Below are 13,896 nucleotides of genomic sequence, written 5' to 3' on the forward strand. Positions count from 1 at the left end.
GGTCCTCACCTGCCCCAACGCCTCCTTCACGGACCTTGCCGAGATCGTGTCACGCATCGAGCCCGCCAAGGTGGCTGTGGTGGACGGTGAGTTGGATGCCCACGATGAGTGCCCACACGGCTGAGGTGCTGGTGGCCACATCCCCTCCTGACCCCGACGCGCCCAGCAAGGCGCCCCGGACCGGCCGTGGGGGGCCCTGCGCCTCTGCCGCCCCGCCCGCTCAGGCACCCCCTGCACGGCCCGCCCTCTGCACAGACGAATCCGACTATCTCACGGACTGCGAGGAGGTGCTGCTGGACAGCCCCCCCGACGCCTGCACCGGCTCCCAGCACACGGCGGCCGGCCTGGGCTCTGACTCGGTGAGCTGCGGGGCCCCGTGGCCTGCAGCCCGGGGCCGGCCCTCAGGCTCGTCCCCGCCTTGACCGCGAGCCATTTGCTTCCAGGAGGAGGAGCCCTCGCCTTCGCACCAGCACCCTGGTCTGGCTTCCCCGAAGTCGTCCCAGGACGCCCCATCTCCCTGGCCCTCTGGCCAAGACGGGTAGAGTGACTGTCACTCCCTGCAGCTGGCACCTCCTGGGGTGTCTTGGGCCTCTCTGCACTGGCAGCTCCTGGTGGGGCACTCAGTCCTGGCACCCCCTGCACACCCAGCAGCCCCGGGGTGAGCCAGCGCCCGCGAGCACCCTGAGGCCTCCGACAGGCGTCGGAGTCCAGTGCTTTGACTTAGCGGGTCAATAAAGGTACATCGGATAGTGTGGGATGTGTCGTCCCTGCGCCGAGCCCTGTGGCAGAGAGCAGCCCCAAGAAGCACCTGGCTGGAGCCATCGCTGGCCACTGCAGACCAGGGGGTTGGCCTTGCCTGCCGTCCTGGAGGTCGCCATGTGGGGACCCAAGGCAGCCCTCTGCTGTGACGTGAGACCCCTGGGGAACACCTCCAGGCCAGGCAGGGGGGACACCCAGGGTCCAGGGTGGGGCTGGGGTTCCCGGAGTCAAGGATGAGCCTCTTCCCGCCCCTCACGGGTTGCTCCCCCTCGGCACACACAGGTGGATGAGTGCGGTTCGTTCCTCAGGGCGTGACACAGCCCCGGGGGAGGCCTTTTATGGGGAAAGAGGGAGACCTGCTGGCCCGGGACCGTGGGATCCACCGTCCCTGCAAGGCTCAGAGCTGGGGGCGCGGGTCTGTGAGGGGCAGGGAGACCCCTGACTCAGGGCCTAGGACCTTGCAGACAGGCGACTGCCAGCCTTCAGCTTCCCTCCTCGAGCCGGCGGTTAGGGAGCTGACGGACAGGCCGCCCCGCCCCTGCCCCTTAAGCCCCTCGGCGGAGCCGCCACCCTGGGTTCTGACCTCACGGGGGACGACCTAGCTGGGTCAAGGTCTGGGCCTGACGTCACGGTGGGCGGAGCCACGGCCCGGCCCCGGCGTCACGGTGGGCGGCCCCCGGGCCCCGCCCCTGACGCTGCGGTGGGCGGAGCGTCGCCCCCGGCCCCGGCCGCGGCTCCCGGTGCGGCTGGACGCGCGGGGTCCCCAGCGCGGCCATGCAGGTCCCGGGCCCGAGCCTGGCCACGGCGCGGCTCCCCCGGCGGAGGCGGCGGGCGCGGGGCGCGCTCTGAGGCCGGGGGATGCGCCGCCGCCTCGACCATGGGCGCCGCCGCCTCCCGGAGGAGGGCGCTGAGGAGCGAGGCCATGTCCTCCGTGGCAGCCAAAGTGCGGTGAGTGCGGCGGGCCGAGCGCCCCTGCGCCGTCTCCCTGGCTCCCACCCCCGCCTCCCTGCGGCTCCCCGAGACGGCGGGGGCCCGCTGCGCGACATCACGGGCTCCCACACACACACACACACACACGCACACGCACACGCACACGCAGGCGACAGGTCCCGTCTGCAGGGCCGGTCACGGGGCCCTGGGACGCAGGGGTCCCCTGAACTGCGACCTGCCAGCCCTGGGCTCTCTGGGTGGGATGGGAGTGCCTGCCCTGCGTGATCCCGACTCCTCCCTCGCTGTGCGATGGACGGTGTGGGGGTGGGGACACCCCTCGCTCCTGCTTTGGGAGAGGTCAGGGGCCTGTGTGCACTGACAGGCACCTTGCTGTGCATCCTTCAGAGCGGCCCGAGCATTCGGCGAGTACCTGTCCCAGAGTCACCCTGAGAACCGGAACGGAGCAGGTAGGGCCACGTGAGGCAGGGCCAGGCGCAGCCCATCCACACCCAGGCGCCCGGTGGCCTGGGGCCTGGCCCGTGGGCCGTGGGGCGTGATGGGCAGCAGCCGCCCTGCTGGGCTCCCTTCCTCATGCCCCCTGCCCTCGCTGGTCCACAGCCCCAGGAGGAACTCGTCACCATGACACCCACCCAGCCTGGGCCGTTGGCATGGCAACAGGCCTCCTGGCACCCCCGGGGCTGGCACCACTGTCTCTTGGGGCCAGCTGGTCGGGGGGAGGGGAGAAGCTGGCACTGGGCACGAGTGCGGTGGCAGGCTAGGAGGTGGCCCGCTTGCGCCTGCCCCCCAATACCCACAGGTGGCACATCCTGTCGCCCCCACGCACGCACAGAGGTCCTGGGGCCCGGACAGGAGGGCGGTGGGAGCGTCCCGGAGGAGGACGTGGCGACTGAGGGTCAGTGGGGAGGCCGGGAGGCCAGGGCCTGCCGGCTGCAGGCTCACCTGGCGCCTCTTCCCCAGATCACCTGCTGGCTGACGCCTACTCTGGCCACGACGGGTCCCCCGAGATGCAGCCAGCCCCCCAGAACAAGCGCCGCCTCTCCCTGGTGTCCAACGGCCGCTACGAGGGCTGCCTCTCGGAGGAGGCGGCCGTCGGGAAGGCGGCCGCAGTGGGCCCGCAGCCCCGAGTGTACACTATCTCTGGGGAGCCGGCCCTGCTGCCCGGCCCAGAGGCCGAGGCCATCGAGCTGGCCGTGGTGAAGGGGCGGCGGCAGCGGGAGCGGCACCCCCACCCCCACGGTCAGCCCCTGCGCGCAAGCCCGGGGGGCAGCCGAGAGGATGTCAGCAGGCCGTGCCAGAGCTGGGCGGGCGGCCACCAGGGCCCCACGGAGTGCGCAGGATGCGCCCAGCCAGCCCCCGACCCCTCCCCCCGGGCCTTCGCGCTGGGCCAGCCCCCCCTGCCAGAGGCCGCCGGCCGCCGCAAGAAGCTGGAGAGGATGTGCAGTGTCGACCGCGTGTCTGGTGAGGGGCCCGGGGTTCGGACGGGGGGTGGCGCCCGGGTCATAGCGCGTGGGTAGGGTGCTGCCGCCACACCCCACGCCCGTGGCTGGGCTGCGCCCCGTCTGCGCCAAGTCAGTGGGGCGCTTCCTCAGGGAGGGGGCCTGAGAGGGTCCGGAGGGCTCAGTGGGAAGAGCCAACGGCCCTGGGGAGTCCTGGGGAACGGCCCCTGCCCCGGCACCACCAGGAGGGGCGCCCACTTGCCGCGGGAGGGAGGCACATGGCTTCTGGGCCGTCTTCCCAGGGTCGTTGAGCTGTGCGGGTGATTGAGGAGCCCCCAAGTCCTTTCTGCAAGGTCTGGGACATTCAAGCAGCCCACGCCTCCTGGCTCTGAGGTCACCTCCTGGAGAGCAGAGTTCTAACTAGCTGAGCCACCACGTCCTCCTAGGAAGCCACGGAGCTGTCTGGGCTACCGTGGCTGAGCACGCACACGCTGCCTCGTGACCCCTTGCTCACCTCCGGTGCTCACCGCCCCCGCAGCAGCAGAGGCACCCCCTCCCCTGGGGCTGGGGTCTGGGGGTGGGCAGTCTGCCTCCAGGACCCCATGCTCCTCTGGTAGTCACAGGCAAGGGCTCGGGTGGGGGTGAGGGTGAGAAGGTCAAGCCGACTGGACCTTTGTCCACCTTGTCTGGGAGCTGGAGGGCCCTGGAAGGGACAGCCCTCAGCAAGACGGTCTCCACCTCACGCTCCTGGAAGAGTTGGGGGAGGGGTGGTCTGGCCGAGTTTACCCCAGTGTCCTGGCTGCAGACCAGGCTCTGGAGTCCCCATTGTCCCTGCCCCGCGCCTCCTGCTCGAACGGAGACAAAGTGAACCCTTCCCCTGGACGCCCTGGGGACAGGCTGTGCTCTCAAAGGAACACTGCTCGACTGTGGGCAGCCGCAGAGACACACACAGGGACAATCAGAGCGTCACGAAGCCGCCGAGCTGTCCAGGCTCCTACAGCGGAGCAGGCACACAGTGCCTCGCGGCCCCAACCGCGGCAGAAGCACCCCCTTCCCCAGCAGCTGGGGTCAAGGCTTCGGGAACCCTCCCGGGCTCCCCAGTCACTGTTCTTCTTTTCCAGACGACACCCCCATCCGCACCTGGTTCCCCAAGGAAAACCTCTTCAGCTTCCAGACGGCAACCACAACTATGCAAGCGTGAGTGGTGGGCCGGGTCCCTCCCCACACTAGGGCCCCTCGCCAGACCCAGCCCCGCTCTGAGCCCACCTGGGCGGCCGTTTCTGAGCAGCCCAGTGCCAGGAGCAATGTCAGTCTGCGGGAAGGCGGGACTGGCTGCTTCTCCTGCCCCAACCCCCGCCCCATACCCTCCCCCATCTCTCCCAGTCCCCCCCGCCCCGTCTGCCCGTCCTGTCCTGTCCTGTCCACAGGACCTGGCTTGGGGCTACAGCCGATACAGTGACCCAGGGGTGGCTTTCCTGGGCCTGTGTCACCCAGCTCCGCCCTCACACATACCCCGAGCAGCAGACTGCTCCCGTTCCGTGCACCCACAAGTAACCACAACGTAGGGCCCCTGGGGGTCTGCCCTTCCCCCGAGACTCACATCCGGGTCTTCTGTCCCCGAGGTTCCTTCCAGGGAGACGTCCTTCACTGCAGTGCTCCCACTTGGAAAAAGTGCCCTAGCCGCTTGCCCCCCTGGGCTGCCTGAAGGCGCCATCTCTGCCCACAGTCCCAGGGCCGACAGGGCCCAGTCAGGCGTCTGGTCACAGCACGTGGTGGCATGGGCCGTGGTGACTGCAGTGCCCACTGCCCGCAGCGTAGCCAGCCGGCACCTTGTTGGTGCCTGGGGTACTCGTGAGGGCCGCTGAGTCAAGGACAGGGACGGGACTAACTGCAGGGACCTGGGTGCCGAGGGGTCGAGGCTCACTGTGTCTTCTCTCTCACGCTGCCCCTCCCGGCCGCACCTCCAGCATCTCGTAAGTACCCTGTGGGACCTCAAGCCTAAGGGCTCGTGTCTGTCCCTGGGGGACCCTCCCGCCCCCTAATAGGCTTGGGCAGGCCAGGGCCTGGGGCCTGGACTGAGGGAGCGCCGTGTCCCAGCCTGCACCGAGGCCGCAGCAGGCCTTCAGGGAGCCGGGCGAGGACGGGGCGAGGCGCCCTGGATGCCCGCCGGTCCCCGTGCCCGCACCTCAGCGCCCTCGCCTCCGCCCCTCTGCTTGCGGCCAAGGGCAGCGCTGACTCCCCGTGGTCTCCCAGGGTGTTCAGGGGCTACGCGGAGAGGAAGCGCCGGAAGCGGGAGGATGAGTCCGCGTCGGTGGCCCAGAGGTAGGGCCTGCCAGCCGCTCGCCACCGGGCGCTGTCTCTCTGTGTGCTGCTCCGTCCTGGGCCCGCCCGGCCGCAGCCCGGGTGGGGGAAGGGCGGTGGCGACCACTGGCCTGGCCCTGCTCTGGGGGCGCGGCAGGCAGGAGAGTCCGTGTGGCCTGGGCCTCCGGGGCCTGTGTTTCGGGGGTACATTGACTCGAATTGCACCGTTTCTTTCTGGCTCTCAAAACGCAGAGCTGTGGGGTCGGTGTCCAGGAAGCTTGTCTGGCCTTCTTGGACATTGGGCCTTGTCAGGGAACAGTTTGGGGACAAAGAAGACCTGTCTGAGGAGGCCCAGACACAGCGGCAGGGGAGGGGCATCTGCAGGCCCCAGACCTGCCTGGCTGGTGCAGACAGTTGCGCTGCTCCGCTGGGCGCAGGAGCCCTAGACGACTCGGGGAGGGAGGCTGGTGGGGTTCAGAGTGTCTGGGCCCAAAGAGGAAATGGAAGGGTGTGCAGTGGAGGTGGGGGGTCCTCGAGGGAGCCCTCCTGGGATGGAGGGTGGGCTGCAAAAGAATGCTCGATCATGCGCGGTTGCGCTGGCGGCCAAAGGGGACCGGTAGAAGGGTCTCAATAGGACAGGGACTGGGTGGGATTTACCACTGGGTGGGTGGTGGGCGAGTTTAGGGGCTCCGGGAAGGCATTCCTCACTGAAAGTGGGGAGGGCAGAGCCTCAGGCGATGTCAGGGGCAGCGGTGGCGGCGGGCAGGTACCCGGTCCAGCGCCTCACCAGCGCCCCCCCTGGCGCTTCCTTTCCCAGGAACTTCCGCAAACACCTGCGCATGGTCGGCAGCCGGCGGGTGAAGGCCCAGAGTAAGGGGGCGGGGCGGCGGGGCGGGGCGGGGCGGGGCCCCTCAGGTAGTGACCTGCAGAGCTCGCACTGCACCTTGGGCTGGGCTGCTCTCGGCCGGCTGGGTTTCCTGTGCTGCTCGCTGTGCGGGGAAGACCCCAGCTCCCGCCCCCAGGCCCCAGCGCCGGGACTGCCCCTGCAAGACATTGTCCCCCACAGCCCCGCCCTGGCGGCTGCACTCCGCCCGTAGACCTCTGTGCCCCGGCGTCCTCAGGCTCTGCCCCTCCCGACTCCATCCTGGGCCCCACCCCGGCACACCCTGGCCCCGCCCATGACCCACTGCCTCCAGCGTCCGAATCCTGTCCCGCAGCCTACCTGCCATCCGTCCCTCTCTCGTCACCCGAGGCACTGCCCCTCGCCCCGCGGCACCTGCCTGGCCCCCCCCCCGCCCCCCCTCCGCCCGCTAATGCGGGTCTCGCTCTCACTGCAGCGTTCGCAGAGCGGCGCGAGCGGAGCTTCAGCCGGTCCTGGAGCGACCCCACCCCCATGAAAGCCGACACTTCCCACGACTCCCGAGACAGTAGGTGCCCTGTGCAGGCCAGCCTGTCTCTCCCAGAGGCGCCCCTAGGTCCCCAGGCCCCGGGCACCGCAGGGCGGGCCCCCCGCCGGCGCCCCAGCTTCTGCGCTTCTGCTCTCCGACCCTCAGTTTGCCGGTCTGGGCAAACTGAGGCGCCCGGCGCCTCTGACCTCGTGGGCAGGGTTAACGAACAGCGGCCGCGGGGCTGGGCGAGGGCTCCCGTGGGGCTCTGCTCGCTGCGCGGGCCGCGTTCCTGCTCCAGGAGGCCAGAGCGGCAGGGGGCTCAGCTCCTCCTTGGTGCTCCGCGCCGGGCTCCCCTCGCTGGAGCTGACACGTGCACCCTGGCTCCCACCGGCCTTGCACCGGGGTCCACTCGCCTTCCCAGCCAGACAGCTTCTGGCTGGTGGCAGCGGCCAGGGCTGCCAGGCCGGTGGTGATCTCGGCTCCACTCCCTCAGCCGCCCCGGGTTTCCTCACTGGCCTCCGGGACAGGGCTTGTCAGCTCTGCCCACCACCCATCTCTGGGGGCTACAGCCCAAACAGGAGGTGCGGCTGAGGCTGACGGTCTGCCGCCCTGGTGACCCACCCTGCCCCTCAGGTAGTGACCTGCAGAGCTCGCACTGCACCTTGGGCGAGGCTTTCGAGGACCTGGACTGGGAGACCGAGAAGGGCCTGGAGGCTGTGGCCTGTGACACCGAGGGCTTTGTGCCACCCAAGGTCATGGTGAGACCTGGCCACCCTCCTGTTTCTCCAGCCGGCCCTGGGAGGGTGCGCCTGCCCCCTCCAGTCGCTGTCTCTGTCTGGGAATGAGGCAGCTACCTGAGTGTGTCTGGAGGGTTTGGGCGCCTCGCGGGGCTCCACTGTGGGCTGCCCAGCAGCAGGGGGTTGACCTCGCCTGGGCTTCCCTGCCCCTCGGCTCCGAGGTGGCTGGGCCCTTCCTGAGCAGCTCCCTGTGTTGCCCCCAGCTGATCTCCTCCAAGGTGCCCAAAGCTGAGTACATCCCCACCATCATCCGCAGGGACGACCCCTCCATCATCCCCATCCTCTATGTGAGTGCCCGCTCAGCCCCCCTCCTTGTCCCCCCATGCCGGGTGGGGGTGCTGCCTGAGAGAGGCTCTGATTTGAGCGTGGCCTGTTCTGTCCCAGGACCACGAGCACGCGACGTTCGAGGACATCCTGGGTACGTGCCCGACATGCCCACCGTCTTCCGGGGTGGGGCCGGGGGCGTGCGCGGGGCCGCGGAGGGCAGTGCTCACAGCCCCTTCTCCCCAGAGGAGATAGAGAAGAAGCTGAACGGCTACCACAAGGGCGCCAAGATCTGGAAGATGCTGATATTCTGCCAGGTAGGGCTGCGCACGCCCGCGGGGCTGGGAGTGGGGGGGTCAAGGGTGCTCCCTCCCGGGCGTGCGCATGTGCGCGGGGTGGGGCAGCAGTGGGTGGGCACCTGTGTGCCGCCCGCCCAGCCAGCCCTGGCCTCTGACAGGGCGGTCCAGGACACCTGTACCTGCTGAGGAACAAGGTGGCCACCTTCGCCAAAGTGGAGAAGGAAGAGGACATGATTCAGTGAGCTGGGGGGGCGGCCATGGGGGCCGAGGCGGGAGGGCTGGAGGGCTGGAGGGCTGGAGGCCGTGGCCGCTGTCCCCCACAGCCGCCTCCCCGTGAAGTTCCTGTCTCTGCATCTGGGCCCTGGGCCCAGGCCCACCCTTGCTCACACCTGGAGGCCTGGGTTGGCGGCCGCCTGTGACTCGCCCCTCCCCACCAGCTTCTGGAAGCGGTTGAGCCGCTTGATGAGCAAAGTGAACCCGGAGCCAAACGTCATCCACATCATGGGCTGCTACATTCTGGGGAACCCCAACGGGGAGAAGGTACAGGGACCCCCAAACCCCATCCCAGGCTTCTGGACCCCAGACCCATGAAAAGAGTTGACAGAGACCTCCCACCCTCGTCTCTCCTCATTCCCTTTCCCTCTGCCTTCGAGGCCCCAGCGAAACCCCTCGAGCTCCAGCCTAGCTGGTTGCAGGGAGGGGGGTTCCTGCCCCTCCCCCACACGATGCCTCCCAGCCCCTCCCTGTGCAACCCTGATCTCTTGGCCCCGCCCCTTTCAGCTGTTCCAGAACCTCAGGACCCTCATGACCCCTTACAGAGTCACCTTTGAGTCCCCGCTGGAGCTTTCCGCCCAAGGTGAGTTTGTCGGGCCGGTTCCCAGCTCTCCGGGTGGCTCTAAAGCGGTCTGAACCCCTGCCCAGCCTGAGCCATGCCCCGCCCCTCTTACCCTTGCCCGGCCCCGAGCCGTCGTGGCCCCACCCCACCTTGCCTCCGGCCCCTACCCCGCCTCAGGCCTTCCCTCCCCTAGCTCCATCCGGCCAGGCCCCAGCGCCTCCCGTCCCTCCCCCCCAGGGAAGCAGATGATCGAGACCTACTTCGATTTCCGTCTGTACCGCCTGTGGAAGAGTCGCCAGCACTCGAAGCTGCTGGACTTCGATGACGTCCTGTGAGGGCGGGGCCACCGCCCGGCTGCGTCCTCAGACTGGCGACCCGGGCTGGGTGCCGCGCGACCGCGTGGGCCCGCGTCTTCACGGCGACTTCAGGGCAGCCACACCCGCTCAGGTTCGCTCCGGGCCTGGTCCTCAGCCCGGCCCCCGGGAGCGTCGCCCGCGGCCCGGACACCCGGCGGCCTGGCCCTGGCCGGCTGCCCCCGCGCGGTCCGTAGAAACAAGTGCACTTTTCTACAGCCTCCTGTTAACTAGTCACGTGCTCGTTCCTGGTTCTGCATAGGTGACTGCCGGGCGGCAGGGCCCTCCCGCCCCGCCCCAGCCCGGCCGCCCCGCCGAATCGAATCGATCACCAGCACAGGGTGGCCCGGGCCCAGCCCCTGAGCGCCCGCTTGCGCTCCTCCCGCCCGCTCGTCCTGAGCTCAGCCGGCTGCAGCGGGAGGGCCGTCCCTTGTCCCTTCTCAGGGGTGCGGTGAGCAGCAGCCTTCCCCCCCCCCCCCCCCCCCCCCCCCCCCCCCCCCCCCCGCCTCCCGGGTCCCCGCCCCTTGCTCTTGTCTGGTTCACCTTGTGCAGCCCCGCTCTGGAGGCCTCTCCCAGCCAGAGGGCCGGGGGCTTGGCCGGGGGCTTGGCCGGGCAGCCGGGGCAGGGCCCCGCATCCCAGGCCCGAGGCCGAGCAGCCTTGCCTGTGCCCTGTGGGCGGCTCTCTTGTACATAGCTGGGGCTCGGGGGCAGGCCCCCCTGTGCAGAGCCTGGCTGAGGGAGGGGCGGGGTGTGTGCCGGGCTCTGAACAATGTACGATACCCCTTAGAGTGACCATTAAACCCGACCCTCCGCGCGGGTGGCTGTGGGTGTCCTGTCTCAGCGCCGTGGGTGACCCCCCTGGGCCCAGAACCTCTGGCCTGTCGTTCAGAGGTCTCTGCTCTGGTGGCTGCCTGCAAACCCCGGCCAGGACTGCGGGTGCAGGGCTTCTAGAGCCCCCCACCAGGGGCTCACTCCATGAGAGGGTCCAGTGAGGCGTCAGGGCCTCCCAGGACACCGGAAGTGGGAGGTGACGAGCAGGTCCTTGACAGGCTGCAAGGGACCAAGGAGTAGTTCCAGAAAGGGGTCGAGTTCGGCCAGCAGAGAAACCCTGGCCCTTTGCTGCCTCTGCCCCCACTCCAGGCACTGAGCTGAGGGCCATCTGCCCCTCCGGATTGTTCTCTGCATGTGGCCACAGCAGGGGGCCAGGAAATGACAACAGGACCCGCTGGTCCCCCTCAGCCTCACCGGTTCCAGACACGCCCAGTGCTACCCCTCCTCCGGTGGCCAAGGTGCCACTGGGCACGGCCAGGCCTGGCAACCCGGTGGCTCCTGGTCCAGTGGCCTAGGGGTGGAGCAGCTTGTGCTGGGCACGTCCACCAAGGGCTGGCCGGCTGGGGACGTGGGGAGACCACCGCCAGACAGCATCAGTGGAGGCTGGGTGGGTTGCTGGGGCCCTGGGGGCAAGTGGCCCTTCCTAGGGTAGGCCGATCGGCTCCAGGGCGTGGCCCTGTGGCTTCGGCATCCCCAGTCCCCAAGGCGTCCCAGATGGGGGCCGGGTGGGATGGCAGAGGTTTGGCTGCAAACTTAAATTGGGACACTTACGGCAATTTAGATTCAATTCCACATGCCTGTCTGCATACTTTCAGTTACTGTGTCACCCGTCGCAAAGTCATATGTGACTCTGGAGTCCCCTGAACCCTCTCAGTTCCTGAGACTTGCCACGTCTCCCCCCCACCCCCACCCCTCGGGCCTGGATGCCATGATGCCAGGATTTCTGTTTGTAGACAAAAGCCCGTGCAGGCCATGCAGACAGACACTCTCCACGTGACCCACCTGCTTGCATGCCCCATGTGCTTAGAAGGCACATTCACTGTGTCAGCTGCAACCCTGACCCCAGGACCAGCCAGTTCACAGAGTGCCCCTGCCCCTTGCCTGGACTCTGGTGGGGATCCTGCAGTCTGGGGCCTGGGCTGCTTCGGCGAGTGTGTCCACCCCACACTGAGCTTAGGGCCACCGGCGGGTAAGGGCTGGGCGGTCCGCCAGCAAGAGGCTCACAAGGTCCATTCGTCATACCCGTGACCGCTGAAGAGAAGCCTGATGGAGGAGACACATCACACCCACAAGGGGCCCAGGGACAAGCAGTACACACGTGGAAAAGCGTTTGGGAAACGGTGCAAAACCAGCTAGGTGGTGGCAGACACGGAGGTGGGCTGGGTTAGGGCAGCACGGGGGCCGAACCCGCCTCCGGCCACCTCAGGGCCAGTGTGCCCAACCGCCGACATGGAGGCGGGCTGGGTTAGGGCAGCACAGGGGCCGAACCCGCCTCCGGCCACCTCAGGGCCACAATAGGGAAAAACAAGCAAAGACCTGAAAAGACAGCTCAGAGGAGGAAATCGAATGGCCCGCAAATGCATGGAGAGCCTTAACCTCGTTAGGGGTTGAGTAAAAGGCAACAAAAGAAGGCATTACCTGCCTCTTGGCTCGCCCAAAATCCTAAAGGACGTCGGTGTCCTATGCTGGTGAACCTGTGGGGGGAAGGCAATGTGAATTGCTATCGTGTTTTTGGAAAACAGTCTGGCATTAACTAACTCTTGATGAATCACGGTGAAATAGAAAATCTGGACAGACTGATTCCTAGCAAGGAGGTTGACTCAGTAATCAAAAACCTCCCAAAAAACAAAAGTCCAAGACAAGAGGGCTTCACTGGTGAATTCTAGCAAAAATTCAAATAAAATTAATACCAATTCCTCTCAAATGCTTCCAAAAAACAAGAGGCGGGACTCTTCCAAACACATTTCGACACCAAACCAAACGGGCATGACACGCGCACATGAAAATCACAGGCCGATGTCCCGGACGCACACGGAGGCAAAATCCTCCACAGAACGCGAGCAAGCTGACTTCGACGACGCGTCGAAAACACACGTCACGATCGAGCGGGATTCCAGTTCAGAGATGCAAGGGTGGTTCCGCCTCTGCACACGAGCCCCTAGCAAAGCGAAGGGTAAAAATGATCCCAATCGATGCAGAGGAAGCGCTTGACAAAACTCAGCATCTAGTTAAGATAAAAACCAAGTGGGGCAAAGGGAACATACCTCGACCAAGGCTGTGTGACAAGCTTACGGCTAACGTCATGCCCAGTGGCGGCAGCCGAGAGCTTTTCCTCTAAGATCAGCAACAGGACAAGGATGTTCGCTCTTGCCACTTTTATTCAACGTAGCATTAGAAGTTCTAGCCAGAGCAATTAGGCAAGAAAAAGAAAATTTCCAAGTTGGAAAGGAAGAAGGAAGATCTCGCTACGTGCAGATCCCACGAGGTTATGTAAAGAAAACCCCAAAGACACCACCAAAACCTTTCAGAATGCAAAATCGGTGCACAAAACTCTGTCGCATTTATTTACATTAATGAACTATCAGAAAAAGTTAAGAAAACAATATTTTACAATTGCATCCAAAAAATAACATACCTAAGAATAAATTTAACCAAGGAGGTGAAAGACCTGTATATTGAAAACTATAAGACATTAATCTTTGTAAATGTTGAAAAAGACACAAACTGTTGGAAGGATATTCTGTGCTCATGAATTGGAAAAATTAATATTGTTTAAATGTCCATACTACTCAAAGCAATACACAGATTCACTGCAATCGCTGGCACATTTCCAGATTGATAAACTGGATTTCATCAATAGTTGAAATTTTTGCTATGTGAAATACACTGAAAAGACAGCTACAGACTGGGAGAAAATATTTGCAAATCACGTACATGACAAAGAACTACATCTGGCATATGTCAAGAATTCTCTAAACAGGAAGAAGTCAAACAATTCAACTTCAAAAAATGGGCCGAAGATGTGAGCCTTCAGCAGAGAGAACGCACGTGCGCAGCGTAAAACTCGGGCGGCGCGCGGCAGCGGCCGGCAGCGAGAATCGAAGCCATGCAATGTGCCACCGAGCACCTGCCGGATGCGGGAAGGTTAAACTGCGACATCAGGTGCCCGGAAGGTGCAGAGAAACTGGACTCACGGTTCCGAATCAGATCAAAGCGGCCTGACCTAGCGCCCAGGGGTCTGCCTCCTCCGTGCCAGAGGAGAGCATAGGTCCAGAGGGGCGTCAGGGCGCCCACCCGCCTCTGCACCGTCACCATGGAAACGCCCCATCTGCACACCTGGACTCAACGGGGCACAGAGGAGGGACCGCCGGAGCCCGCAGGGGCCTCGGGGCCTCAGGGTGGACGCCGGACTCGACCCAGCCCCAGGACCTTCTCCCAAAGACAAAACCAGAGCGGAGCCACGTGTGGCGTCGGGCTCTCGGCCGCAGGGTGCGACCACAGCGGGCCGCAGGAGGCCGGGCTGGGTGCTTCCGACTGCGGTCACCGGTCACGGGAACCTCCGTGGGCACAAAGGGGCCGCCGTGCCGCTGCTTAACACAACGGAGCAGGCCGGGGCGGGGCCGGGCTGCGCCCTCCTCCCGCTGCGGCTGCCCCCGCCTCCTGGCCTTCGCTTGCCGGTCAC

General features: G+C 66.0%; 2 protein-coding genes across 14 annotated transcripts in view; both read left to right on the forward strand.

Annotated features, from left to right (window-relative positions):
• PNPLA7 (patatin like phospholipase domain containing 7) overlaps positions 1–1,358 on the forward strand; it is a 50,802-nt gene extending 49,444 nt beyond the window's left edge. For 9 of the 10 annotated variants that reach the window (XM_016130945.2, XM_016130938.2, XM_016130940.2 and 6 more), the window contains 3 exons: positions 2–86; positions 256–359; positions 444–752. In XM_016130945.2, coding sequence (XP_015986431.2) covers positions 2–86; positions 256–359; positions 444–542 — 288 coding nt within the window. In that variant the 3' untranslated portion in view covers positions 543–752. Of the gene's footprint in view, position 1; positions 87–255; positions 360–443 lie in introns of all 10 variants that reach the window. The other variant, XR_001595139.2, reaches the window with a different exon arrangement.
• Positions 1,359–1,483: 125 nt separating this feature from the next.
• Positions 1,484–9,857, forward strand: NSMF (NMDA receptor synaptonuclear signaling and neuronal migration factor). Of its 4 annotated transcripts, XM_016130981.2 has the most exons (16): positions 1,484–1,707; positions 2,095–2,156; positions 2,668–3,168; positions 4,268–4,343; positions 5,114–5,119; positions 5,400–5,468; positions 6,265–6,317; positions 6,785–6,874; positions 7,469–7,593; positions 7,836–7,919; positions 8,017–8,050; positions 8,143–8,213; positions 8,354–8,433; positions 8,633–8,735; positions 8,976–9,051; positions 9,268–9,857. In XM_016130981.2, the coding sequence occupies exons 1-16, from the start codon at positions 1,637–1,639 to the stop codon at positions 9,363–9,365; spliced, it is 1,599 nt and encodes a 532-aa protein (XP_015986467.1). In that variant the 5' UTR covers positions 1,484–1,636; the 3' UTR covers positions 9,366–9,857. The 4 variants fall into 4 exon arrangements, with proteins under 4 accessions (XP_015986467.1, XP_015986470.1, XP_015986468.1 ...); XM_016130984.2 differs by lacking the exon at positions 5,400–5,468; XM_016130982.2 differs by lacking the exon at positions 5,114–5,119.
• Positions 9,858–13,896: the final 4,039 nt, after the last annotated feature.

This window comes from Rousettus aegyptiacus, unplaced genomic scaffold, assembly GCF_014176215.1.
Source record: "Rousettus aegyptiacus isolate mRouAeg1 unplaced genomic scaffold, mRouAeg1.p scaffold_m13_p_3, whole genome shotgun sequence".
Classification (NCBI taxonomy): domain Eukaryota; kingdom Metazoa; phylum Chordata; class Mammalia; order Chiroptera; family Pteropodidae; genus Rousettus; species Rousettus aegyptiacus.